The 14,297-nt window shown below is 37.1% G+C and overlaps 1 protein-coding gene across 2 annotated transcripts in view; it reads right to left on the minus strand.

Annotated features, from left to right (window-relative positions):
• Positions 1-1,184: 1,184 nt before the first annotated feature.
• Positions 1,185-14,297, minus strand: part of rasgrf1 (Ras protein specific guanine nucleotide releasing factor 1) — a 415,815-nt gene continuing 402,702 nt past the window's right edge. For both annotated transcript variants that reach the window (XM_053623247.1, XM_053623248.1), the window contains one exon: positions 1,185-3,182. In XM_053623247.1, coding sequence (XP_053479222.1) covers positions 3,090-3,182 — 93 coding nt within the window. In that variant the 3' untranslated portion in view covers positions 1,185-3,089. The remainder of the gene's footprint in view (positions 3,183-14,297) is intronic.

Below are 14,297 nucleotides of genomic sequence, written 5' to 3' on the forward strand. Positions count from 1 at the left end.
GTCGGCGGTGCTTCTGGACAGTGTTGATGTATGATTTCTGCTTTGCATAGTAAATCCTTAAGTTGCATCTGTGGATGTAGTGGTAAATGGTGTTGGCTGACAAAGGTTTACCAAAGTATTCCCGAGCCCATATCAGGATATCCATTACAGACTCCTGACGGTTCTTAAGACAATTACGTCTGAGGGATTGGAGTTCATGCGTATTCAGAAGTGTTTTCAGCTTTGCCCTTCATGCACCAAGATTTTACAGGACTCCTTGAATCTTTTAATTATATTGGTGAAATGCCCAAAATCCTACTGATTTGTCTTTGGGGAATGTTGTTCTCAAAGTGTTGGATTATTCGCTGACGCATCTGTTGGCAGATTGGCGAGCCTCAACTTATCCTTGCTCTTGAAAGACTAGGCCGTTTTGGAAGCTCCTTATATACTATGATTAGACGATTGTCTCACCTGTTTCACGTCAGCTTCTTATTTCAATGTGCCACATTGTTATTAGTCCTAAATTGCCTTTGTCCCAACTGTTCTGGAACGTATTGCATGCCTCAATTTCAAAATAAACATTTATCTTCAAAAAACTATGCAGTTGATTAGGTAAAACATCAAATATACCTTGTCTTTATACATTTTTGTTTAAATCCAAATCAAAGTACATTTACAAATCACTCCTCTTTGTTTTTATTAGCATTTTCCATACTGTCCCAACTTTTTGGGAATTGGGGTTGTAGTTTACTTCCCATTAATCATGCCTGGATAGTATTGAAAGGGCTGGAAAAATTTTAAATTGGTATTGTAAATAGGCCTGATGTCTTTCAAAGTACAGAGACTTTCTCCAGATGCAGGGTACATCAAGTGCAATTTTTGCTTAAGGTGATGGGTCATTGTAGTAAATTTACAAATTGTGGCAGTAATTTGACTCTAAACTAGCACAACAAAAATTATCAGGAATGTGGGTCAGAGAGACCATGTGAAATAAACCTGGTCATTTTGTACACTGTGTATAACAAAAATATTCCTCAGGGCATCTTTGATACGAATCTAATCCTAATTTCATGGTAAACAATATTGTATTCATATGACAGTATTGTATCATTTTGGAAAGAGAATTAAAAAATAGCTATATGATTTATATTCTACACCTGGTCTTTTCAGAGTACCTTCTGTAATTCTCTGATACATTTGATAAATTGGTCATTGAATGTAAATATAATACAGTTCAAAGAAATTTGGGGGTATAAATAGGATAAGCAAAATACAATGTAACTAGGAGACGATCTTACAGGAAAGAATTTTTCATCTACTCTCAAGGGAGAATGCAATTCCATCTGCAGCCTATGCTAGCGACATGGGTCCATCCATTCATTCCTTTGATTTTTTTAAGTCTACTATATTGTTACTTTCTGTGTATCTTGTAGTTTTCTTTGTGTTTTATATAATAAACATTGTTGTTGTGTTATCTCTAAAATATCAAGTAAGTCCTTTAAAGGATAGTATAATGAGTGCATAATTTGTTATGATTAATTGTTTAGATTTCTCAAATTATATAAGTTTTGGTGTTAGACATGTTTAAAACAGACTTCTGACAAGATAATTAAAAAGGACCATGCTTGCAATTTGATCAAATAATTGATCAAATAAGATCAATTGTACAGCATAATAATTGTATAATAAATAGGCTACATAAAAGGCTCTGCTGAAGTAATGGCACATTCCAGTAAAAGCTTAGTATAAAGCTGGATATACTAAATGTTTAATTGAACACTTCTAATACTTTAACTAAAAGGCCATTCTTTGAATCCAAATGATTATGCTAACTAATATTGGAATTAATAAAACACTGTAGTAAGATCATTAATTAAGTTTTGGATTCAGATGTTTAAGAAATAATAAATTAATACACACAATTAACCGCTGACTGTGGCTATTTCCATCCTTGATTTTAGGGGTGCAGTGAATTGAGTATTACAATTTTAAACTCAGTCCTACAGTGTAGTTTCTGAGTATATGAACCATGTTTAATTATTGCATTCCAAAACAGTAAAAATGGCAAATTCTTATATTGTGTTTTTATCAATGGAACTAAAGACTCATGGGTCACTACATTATGTATAATAATTAATTATGTATAATAGGAATTACAATCAATCACATTTTTAATGTTGAAAAATTAGTTTCTTTGCAAAAAGTGATATTTGCCACATGTGTATAACAAATTGTTACATATTGCAGGACAATTAGTCCTGTACATGAGAGTTTTATCCAGGTAAAATGCTTCAAACCAGCTCCAACAGTGAAAAACAATTTCACTCTTTTACAGTTTAATATATATTTTTTTAAATGGCAACATGCTAGCATTAACCAGCAAATTATGCTCACGTTGGCATGAACATAGAGCCCTATATTCTCATCAAAGGTGCTATTTCACTGAATTGCAAGGTAAAGTCTATATAATGGCATTTTGTATGCAACAGCATAAATCTTACTGGCAAACTGTTCTTTTGATGTCTTTGTCACCAAATAATGCCTAAATGGTCCAAGTGTTAATTGTGCCACATGCCATACAGTGTGGTAGCAAATGCTGCAGGTATTTGCAATATGTAATAATTACATACCCATATGTGTATTGTATATATTTATATTTATATTCTTAAATATGACATTAGTTTATTTCTGGCTTAGAATATCACCTATGTTCTTTATTACATGGTGTATATATAACATCTCATGTTCAGTAAAAATACTTGTCTACTTGTTATGAAATGCATCAAATAATTACTCGCAGCAAAGGGAGGACCAGAATTTTATGTGTGACCTGAATCAGTAAAGAGACCCCAAATAACATTTAATTATATATTGATCTCAAAGAATATACATTTTTTTGGTACTGGGAAGTGAAAAAAATGCTGTTATAAAGGGAAATACCATGATATCTGCAACTTCTCTATAATGTGATAATGGTTGTGTGCTTTACTAACCTCTAGAAATAAAAAGTTACAGGAACAATAACACATAATAATATATAACCTAAGACATACTGCGTATGAATACATGATGGTCTATACAACTGTTTGAGTTTCACAGAAGACGTCTTGTCAGTTGGGCACTTTGGGCTCAATTCTGAGCGAGGCTTCGTACATGCTTTCTTCATCCAACACGTTGCTACTGTCTAGCAAATACTGGGCTGCCTAGAAAACAAGGAAAAACAAAGAAACAGTTCCAGTTTAAATTCACTTCTTTATTACCTTCTTAAAACTTATTTAAGTTTCTGTGCTGTGAGGGGGCTATAACAGGCAATTAAGAGCAATAATTCCTGTTGACTCAGCAAAAGTAACTGAAAACAATTTTACAAAAGGACAAGTAACACTGATACATTCCTTCTTGATAAGGATTGATCATGTGTTGGTGTTAGAGTGTCTTTAAATACATACATCAGCAGGCAAATCTAAGCAATGCACAATTTTTTGTTCAGTTTGCCTCTTTTCGTTTTACTGGTTAAACAACCATAAGGCAACTGACTGAAATTAACTAATTGAGAAAAAAAAAAAAAAAAACCCTAAACACCTAGATTACAGAAATATATTCATCCCATGTAATACTTTGGGAAGCATCCTTTGCATTCATTACCACATTAAGACTTTATGAATAAGTCTTTTTAACTTCCACACATAACTTCCACACCTGCACTTTACAATTTTATCCCAATCATCCATGCAAAAAAGTTCCTTCAGATTGCCAAGGAATCTAATGCACACATTCCAAGACATTGATCTTCCTTTTGTGAAGTCATTCTTTGATTGACTTGGATGTGTGATATGGATTGTTGTAAGGAGGTTGGAAGGTGAAATTCCACTTCATCTTCAGCTTTCCAACACTGGTCAAAATAACTTGTTTTGTGAAAATAACAATAACACAAAATTATGTCATTTTGAGCTAGTCATTATCCCATCTATTTTGACCGGCGCTTCTATTCAAGCATAAAAGTAGTAGCCCTTACTAGCCTTCACAGTAGCTATGGTGTTCTTTGGATAATGAATTATGTTGTCTTTCTGCCAAACATATATCTTTTAGCATTAAGTCCAAAAAGATCAACCTTTGTCTCATCAGACCATAAGACTTTTTCACACATGGTTTAGGGTGACTAAATGTTTTGTTTTTGCTTTTTTTTGAAAAATTTAGACAGGCTAGGATGTTTTTATTTTTGTGAGAAATGGCTTTAGTCTTGCTAGCCTACCCCACAGCAAAGACCTGTGCTGAATATGGGAGATTGTTGTCACTTGCAAGGAGTTGATGAGTTTTGTCCTTGTCCTGTAATCAACTTTGGGAGGTCTTCCTGATCTTGGTAAAATCACTGTGATACATCCAATGGCTTTGATATACTTTTATAGTTATTTCCTGATCAGCACCCTCCAACAATAAAATCCCACAGATGTTCTGTCAACTACTTGCAGAACATGGCTACCTCAAATAAATGCAACCATGAAGGTTTTGAGGAAATCCTTTAAGAACAGCTGATCTTTATTTGGGGTTAATCAGAATCACCTTCATTGACAGCAGCTGTATGGTACTTACCTTTGGACCCTTAATGTATTTGGTATCTCACAGCCACAACCCCCCCATTATAATTATATATATATATATATATATATATATATATATATATATATATATATATATATATATATATATATATATATAATATGCCATGACACTCAAAATTGAGCACAGGTGCATCCTGTTTCCACTGATCATCCTTGAGATGTTTCTACAACTTGATTGGAGTCCACCTGTGGTAAATTCAGTTGATTGGACATGATTTATGGACATGATAGACAGGCACACACCTGTCTATATAAGGTCCCACAGTTAACAATGTATGTCAGAACACAAACCAAACCATGAAGTCCAAGGAAATGTCTGGAAAAAACCAGGCACCATTCATCACCTGGCCAATACAATCCCTACAGTGAAGCATGGTGGTAGCAGCATCATGCTGTGGGTATGTTTTTCAGCGGCAGGAACTGCGAGACTAGTCAGGATTGAGGGAAAGATGAATGCAACAATGTAGAGAGACATCCTTGATGAAAACCTGCTCCAGAACGCTCTGGACCTCAGACTGGGGTGAAGGTTTATCTTTCAACAGGACAACGACCCTAAGCACACAGCCAAGATAACAAATGAGTGGCTACAGGACAACTCTGTGAATGTCCTTGAGTGGCCCAGCCAGAACCCAGACTTGAACCCGATTGAACATCTCTGGAGAGATCTGGAAATGGCTGTGCACCAACGCCCCCATCCAAGCTGATGGATCTTGAGAGGTCCTGCAAAGAAGAATGGGAGAAACTGCCCAAAAATAGGTGTGCCAAGCTTGTAGCATCATACTCAAAAAGACTTGAGGCTGTAATTGGTGCCAAAGGCGCTTCAACAAAGTATTGAGCAAAGGCTGTGAATACTTATATACATGTGTTTTTTTTGTTGTTGTTTTTTTATTTTTAATAAATTTGCAAAGATTTCAAACAAACTTTTTCACGTTGTCATTATGGGGTATTGTTTGTAGAATTTTGAGGAAAATAATGAATTTAATCTATTTTGGAAAAAGGCTGTAACATAACAAAATGTGGAAAAAAGTGAAGCGCTGTGAATACTTTCCGGATGCACTGTGTATGTATGTATGTATGTGTGTGTGTGTGTGTATATATATATATATATATATATATATATATATATATATATATATATATATATATATATATATACATATACATATACACACACACACACACACATACACACACAACCAATTCCCATAAAAGTTGGGACACTGTGTACGATGTAAGTTAAAACAGAATGCAATGATTTGCAAATCTGATAAAGCCATATGCTATTCACAATAGAACATAGAAAACATATCAAATGTTTAAACTGAGTAACTGTGTACCATTTTAAGAAAAAAAATAAGGTAATTTTGAATTGGCCACAAGACGTCTCAAAAAAAGTTGGGACGGAGCAACTAAAGCCTGGAAAATAAGTATTACTAAAAAGAAACAGCTGGAGGTTAATTGGCAAAAGATTAGTAACATGATTGGGTATAAAAAGAGTATCTTGGAGAGGCAGAGTCTATCATATGTAAAAATGGGCAGAGGTTCACCAATCTGTGAAAAACTGTGTCTACAATTTATGGAACAATTTCAGAATAATGTTCCTCAACATTAAATTGTGAAGACTATGAATATCTCATCATCTACAGTACATAATATCATCAAAAGATTCCGAGAATCTGGAGAAATCGCTGTGCTCAAGGAACAAGTGTGAAAATCAATATTGCATGCCTGTGATCTTTGGACCATGAGGTGGCACTGCATTAAAAACAGGCATGATTCTGTAATATAAATCACTGCATGGGCTCAGAAACACCTCCAGAACTCATTGTCTGTGAACACAGTTCACCGTGACATCCACAAATGCTGGTTAAAGCTCATCATGCAAAGAAGAAGCCATATGTGAACATGATCTAGAAATGCCACTCTGGGCCAAAGCTCATTTAAAATAGACTGAGGCAAAGTGGAAAACTGTTCTGTGGTCTGATGAATCGAAATTTGAAATTGTTTTCGGAAATCATGGACGCCGCGTCCTCTAAACTAAAGAGGACTAAAGAGGAGAGGGACCATCTGGCTTTTTTTATCAGTGTTCAGTTCAAAAGCCTGCATCTCTGATGGTATGGTGCATTATTGTCTATGGAATGGGCAGCTTGCACATCAGGAAAGGCACCATCAATGCTGGAAGGTATATACATGTTTTAGAGCAACATATGCTCTAAAGTATAGTATCTGTATACTGGAGTATCTGGCAACCTGAAGTGTCACTGAGGAAGCAGAACCCTTCGAGCTAACGCTATTACATTAATTTCTTCTAATCTCTATACTTTAAAATTATTTACCTTACGTTATACAAATATAACTGACACTACTTTAGATAAAACAATCGTAACGTTGCGCTGTCGCTAAATTTGATCTGTTTTTTACAAACATCCGCGACTAGCTTGCGACTAACTTGTAGCCCGTAGTCCGCTAGCATCACCTACCGCTAGCCTTGTTTACGTTTCACATTTCTCATTTACCGCTGTTCTGTTTAAAAAACAAATATGTCTGCTGTCTCTCCGGTTTTGAGTGCAGATGAGGACTCGCTCGAGCTTCACATGGTGCGGCTGGAACTGGAGGATGTGGAGAAGCAGATCTGCGGCCTACTCGACAAGCAGGCCCAGCTGCTGGAGCGACAAACTGCGCTGGAAACATCTTGTGCCTCTGCCCACATATCCAAGGTAAGCACACAGCGTGGTATTTCCACTCCCAGCCCCTCTACGCCGTGTGTTTCTCTGTGCAGTGACCGTGCACCTAGGACTTTCCCAGCCGTGGTCTCCGTCACGCCGGCGCCAACACACCTCGGGCCTTGGGTGAACCAGCGGCGGAAGGCGCGGGCTGGACCCTCTCCACCTCCGGTGTTCAAGATTCCAACCAGGAACCGCTTCGCCCCTCTTCGTCAGACCAGACCCAACGCTATGATCGTCGGGGACTCCATTGTGCGGAACGTCCGTGTAGCCTCATCTAAAGGTAAAGTGCGCACACACTGTTTTTCTGGTGCTTGTGTCCTTGATGTCGCTGCGCAGGTATCCGGGATCCTGAAGAAGGACGAGCGCATTGGAGCGGTTGTGCTGCACGCGGGGACGAACGACACCAGGCTGCGGCAGACGGAGGTTCTGAAGAGGGACTTCTCCAGCCTGATCGAGACGGTACGAGGCAGATCACCCACCACGAAGATCATCGTCTCTGGACCTCTTCCCACATACAGACGTGGAGCAGAAAAGTTCAGTAGACTTCTAGCATTAAATGATTGGTTAGTCTCTTGGTGTAATGAGCAGACTCTGGTGTTTGTCAATAACTGGAATCTGTTCTGGGAGCGTCCTAGGTTGTTTCGTCCTGATGGCCTGCACCCCAGCAGCCTTGGAGCGGAACTGCTGTCTGACAACATCTCCAAGGTGCTACACTCCAAGTGACTGCCTACCGTAAGTACATCTTCCAATAATAACAACATTCAGTATAATCAATGTTCAATTAAAAACCCAGCACCGGTAATACATACTATAGAGACTGTGTCTGTTCCCCGAGCTATACAAATATATAGAAAATCTCGGAAAGTCTATCTTCGTAACCTAATTAACATAAAATTAAAGATTAAAGAAAATTAAAGATTTACAATATTTATTCAATAAATATTGAATGCACAGCCAGCACTTTTGATCTGAGGCTAGGACTATTAAACATTAGATCTCTTGCGCCTAAGGCTCTTATTGTTAACGACATCATTACTGATCAGGAATGTAATTTAATGTGTTTAACAGAAACTTGGATTAAACCAAACAAGTACATAGCATTAAATGAAGCCAGTCCTCCTGGATACAGTTATGTACATCAGCCTCGTTCAACTGGTAAAGGAGGAGGTTTTGGTCTCATCCATAGTAAAAATCTAGTCGTCACACAAAAACCTAAGCATAAATTTAATTCTTTTGAAATTCTTTATACCAGTATAAGTTATGTAGCCACAAAAAATAAGTCAACTCCTCTAATTATTATTTACAGACCCCCAGGGCCATATACTGAATTTCTTAGTGAATTTGCAGACTTTGTCTCAAACCTGGTTGTGTCTGTAGATAAAGCATTAATCGTCGGAGACTTTAATATTCATTTTGATAACCTGGAAGACCCTCTAAGATTAGCGGTTGTGTCCATCTTAGATGCAGTACGGATTAATCAGAACGTAATCGGGCCTACTCATAATGGTGGTCACACTCTTGACCTCATACTAACATACGGACTAAGTATAGAAAATATTATAATTTTTCCGCAGTCTGAAGTTGTCTCAGACCATTATCTTATCTCGTTCATAATACGTATTGATCATAATATTTCCACATCGCCTCGCTACCACGTAAAATGTACCTACACATCAGCTACTGCACCGAGCTTCATAAATAACCTTGCAGAAACATCAATTAGATTTGGATCACCGTCAGATCCCATAGAACTCGATCAGGCGACTGAAAGCTTGGAGTCAACACTCCACTACACGCTAGATAGAGTGGCTCCACTCAAAAGGAAAATAATTAGAGAAAAAAAATTAGCACCCTGGTATAACAATCAAACACGAACCTTAAAACAGACAACTCGACAATTAGAAAGTAAATGGCGTCAAACCAAACTGGTGATATTTCAAACAGCATGGAAGGAGAGCCTACTGAAATATAGGAAATCTCTTGGCGATGCTAGAAAAATCTATTTCTCCACCTTAATAGGAGATAACAAAAACAATTCTAGATTCCTTTTCAACACAGTAGCAAAATTAACTAGGAATAAAACCACTACAGAGAGAAACACTCAATCATTACATAGCAGTGAAGATTTCATGAAATTTTTCATTGATAAGGTTGAAAATATTAGACGTGAAATATAGGCCATTAAATTAAACCCGGACAGTACTGTAACAAACCCATTACATGACAATGTAGCAATATCAGATCAATGTTTAGAGTGTTTTGCTCCGCTTAGAGAGACTGAACTAGCTACATTAATCTCTTCAGCCAATTCATCAACTTGCATACTAGATCCCGTACCTACATGTTTGTTTAAACAGATTTGTCCAGGAGTAATTGAACCACTTTTAAATATAATCAATTCTTCCCTAAGCACTGGCTATGTACCTAAATCACTTAAATTAGCAGTTATTAAACCCTTGATTAAAAAACCTGAGCTTGACCCCTCTCAATTGTCCAGCTATAGACCAATATCAAATCTCCCCTTCATCTCTAAGATTTTAGAAAAGGTTGTAGCAAAGCAGTTATGCTCATACTTATATAGGAATAACATTCATGAAATGTATCAGTCAGGATTTAGACCTCATCATAGCACAGAGACAGCGTTAGTTAAAGTAGTAAATGACCTTCTACTGACCTACGATCAGGGTTGTGTCTTGCTGCTTGTGTTACTCGACCTTAGTGCAGCTTTTGATGTTATAGATCACACTATTCTTCTTGATAGATTAGAAAATGTTGTTGGTATTAAGGGAACAGTCCTCTCCTGGCTCAGGTCTTATCTGACCGATCGTTATCAGTTCGTAGATTTAAATGGTGATTTCTCCGTGCGTACTGAGGTTACTTTTGGAGTTCCACAGGGTTCTGTTTTAGGCCCACTGCTCTTTACTTTATATATGCTACCCCTAGGACAAATTATTCGTAAACATGGAATTAGCTTCCACTGTTATGCTGATGATACACAGTTGTATGTTTCAGCGAAGCCAGAGGACAGACAGAAGCTTAGTAAAGTTGAGGATTGTGTAAAGGACATTAGACGTTGGATGTTAACTAATTTCCTTCTACTTAATTCTGATAAAACAGAAATACTTTTATTAGGCCCACGTGTAGCTAGAAGTAATCTTTCTGATCACATGGTTACTCTGGATGGTCTTTCTGTTTCATCATGTACAGCAGTTAAAGACCTTGGGCATGATTATTGACTCCAGCCTATCATTTGATGCTCATGTAGATAATATTACTAGGATAGCTTTCTTTCATCTCAGAAATATTTCTAAAATAAGAAACATATTGTCACTACATGATGCGGAAATACTAGTTCATGCATTTGTCACCTCTAGATTAGATTACTGTAATGCCTTACTGTCTGGATGTTCCAGTAGGAATATAAATAAGCTCCAGTTAGTCCAGAATGCAGCTGCTAGAGTCCTAACTAGAACTAGAAGATACGACCATATCACACCGATATTATCAATACTGCATTGGCTCCCAGTAAAATCTCGCATTAACTATAAAATACTTTTATTAACCTATAAAGCACTAAACGGTCTCGCGCCACAATATCTAAGCGACCTTTTGCTTTTATATGATCCGCCACGCCTACTTAGATCAAAAGATGCAGGCTATTTGACAGTACCTCGAATAGTGAAGGCTACAGCAGGGGGAAGAGCTTTCTCTTATAGAGCCCCACAGTTATGGAACAGTCTTCCTATTAGTGTTCGGGACTCAGACACAGTCTCGGTGTTTAAGTCTAGGCTTAAAACGTATTTGTTTACTCAAGCCTACCCTGACTAGATTCTGTTCTACTACTTCGCAGTCATAATAATCTTTTTTCTCCCTCTCTCCTTTCGCCGAGCCCCACACGAATTTATGGACATACTAGAGATCCAGATCCTTTCTGCCTCTGGATGGAGCTCAAATCTTCTCTAATTCCAGACTGTTGAGACTACGGCTGCTCCTAAGGCCATACAGACTTCATATAAATCCATAATGAACTTTTTCACACTAACTGTTGTTACCCAGATGAGGATGGGTTCCCTTCTGAGTCTGGTTCCTCTCAAGGTTTCTTCCTCTTAAAACATCTTAGGGAGTTTTTCCTTGCCACCGTCACCATTCAGTGGCTTACTCAGTTGGGATAAATTCACACCTTTAATATCTGTATACCATGTTGATATTTCTGTAAAGCTGCTTTGAGACAATGTCTATTGTAAAAAGCGCTATACAAATAAAATTGAATTGAATTGAATTGAATATGCTTCCATCCAGATTCGATCCTATCTTTACTTCTGAGAGACTCTGCCTCTCTAAGATACTCTTTTTATACCCAATCATGTTACTGACCTGTTGCCAATTAACCTAATTAGTTGCAAAATGTTCCTCCAGCTGTTTCTTTTTAGTAACACTTACTTTTCCAGCCTTACGTTGCCCCCTTCCCAACTTTTTTGAGATGTGTTGTGGCCATCAAATTCAAAATTACCTTATTTGTTCCTTAAAATTTCCTCAGTTTAAACATTTGATATGTTTTGTATGTTCTACTGTGAATAACATATAGATTTATGAGATTTGCAAACCAGTGCATTCTCTTTTTATTTACATTTTACACAGTGTCCCAACTTTTTTGGAATTGGGGTTGTGTGTGCATATATATATATATATATATATATATATATATATATATATATATATAATGTTTTTTATTTGCAGTGGTGGAGATTCATTCACAAGTCTGTACATTTTAAATTCTGTTGAAAAACCAACTACTTCTTTGGCGTGGCTAACGAGTAAAGAAAATGCTGCTATTTGACAGACATAAAGCAATGTTCCATTGATTTCCTTTCCTTTCTAGATGTTGCACAATTGCAGGGCAGTTAGCTTCCATGAAGGTATACCTAATGGACAAAAAATGGGAGCCACATCAACCACTAATTGGGACCCATAGGGGCCGGAATCACTCTGTCTCATGCTCAGTCTATGAACACTTTAACTGGGGGAAGAGCGGACATTCAGTTATTGACAGATTTTTATGCTAGATTAGGCTAGCATAAAAATACTCCACAGCTGCCAAGACTTTGTTTTATATCAAATCGTCTGAATTACAGTGGATATAAAAAATCACAGCCCTGTTAAAATGGGAGGTTTTTAAGATGTAAAAAAAAATTAAACCAAGATAAATCATATCAGAACCTTTTCTACCTTTATTGTGAAATATTAACATTTTAATTAAAGTGGAAACAACAATAAGAATCACTTTTAAGGGGGTGTGTGAAAAAAACAATGTATAACAACCTGGTATCATAAGTGTGCACACTCCTAAACTAGTTACTTCTTAGTTGAAGCACCTTACAATTTTATCACAGCATTTAATATTTTTGGGTAAGAGTCAAACAGTTTGCACATGTTGACTTATTTTGCCATTCTTACTTGCAAAAGCATTCTAACTGTCAAATTTGATGGGCATCTCCTGTGCAGAGCCCTCTTCACGTCAACCCACAGATTTTTGATTGGATTTAGGTATGGACTCTGTCTAGGCCTTTCCAAAACCTTGAACTTGTTTTGGTGAAGCCATTCCGTTGTTGATCTGGAGGTTTGGTTTGGGTCATCATGCTGAAAGGTGAAACTGATCTTCATCTTAAGTGTTTTAGCAGAAGCCTTTAGGTTTTCGACAAAATTGACTGGTATTTGGAACTATTCATTATTCCCTCCACCCTGATAAAAGCCTCAGTTCCAGCTGAAGAAAAACTGACCCAAAATATGACGCTGCCACTACTATGCTTCCCCATAGGGATGGTGTTCTTTTGCTGTGTTTTTTCGTTTTTTTTTTTTGTGTGTGTGTGTCAAACATATCTTTTGGTATTATGGCCAAAAACTTTGGTCTCATCAGACCATAACACACTATTTCACATGGTTTTTAGAGATTTAATGTATTTTTGTTAATTTATTTTTTGGTTAAAAAAGACTTCCGTCTTGCCAACCTACCCCATAGCCCAGACAAGAATTTGGAAGATTGTTGTCACATGTAGGGAGCAACCAGCACTTGCCAGAAATTGCTGCAATTATTATGTTGCTGTAGGCCTCTTGGCAGCCTCCCTGACCACTTTTCTCCTGATCTTCTCATCAATTTTAGAGGGGCGTCCTGTTCTTAGTAGTGCTACTGTCCTGCCATATTTTCTCTACTTGTTGATTATTGTTTTTACAGTGTTCCATGGTATATCCAATGCCTTGAAAAAGTCCTGGTTGATATTTTTCAACAATGAGATCCTGTACCTGCTTTGTAAGCTCTTTGTGGCCCATGGCTTTTCCAGTTGGATGTTTCCAAGAAGATGTCAGGAAAATCCTGCAGGATCAGCTGTACTTTATTTGGGGGTAATCAGTCACTTTAATTGATGGCAGGTATATACTAATTAGTATTTAACATGAATTTGAATGTGTATGTGAATGTGTGAAAACTGTAAGTGCAGGCAAAGTGTGTATTATGAACAAGACCATTTTTATTGTATACTGTATACTGTAAAGACTGGGAGAGGAAAAGTGGGATTATGGAGTGGATAATGTCAGTAGATCAGAAATATGCATGAAATATTGCACTTGTTTATTATGTAAAGACTGAGAAAAATTAAGGAAAAAATATCTCTCTTTTCCAATTCCCAAACTTTTTTGGGGCTAGTTTCAGGTAATTTGATTTTTTTTTTCTGAGGCTTAGTTAAGATGGAAATATTGTTGACACCTGTAAACAGTCTATAACTGCTTAAAACAAGCTGCTATACTGTATGACTATGTTGTTGACTCTCAACTGCCTAGTGTACTACCCCTGTAGGGTTATTCTAAAAATTCACTATCTTGTAGCCTGTAGCATTAATCAAGTGATAGCATTTGGTGGGCTGCCCCAACAAAATCTATGGTCATGAGCTGCTGTTTTACTCTTAATTTTTTTTAAATTTCACAG

This window comes from Ictalurus furcatus, chromosome 4 (genome assembly GCF_023375685.1).
Source record: "Ictalurus furcatus strain D&B chromosome 4, Billie_1.0, whole genome shotgun sequence".
Lineage (NCBI taxonomy): Eukaryota > Metazoa > Chordata > Actinopteri > Siluriformes > Ictaluridae > Ictalurus > Ictalurus furcatus.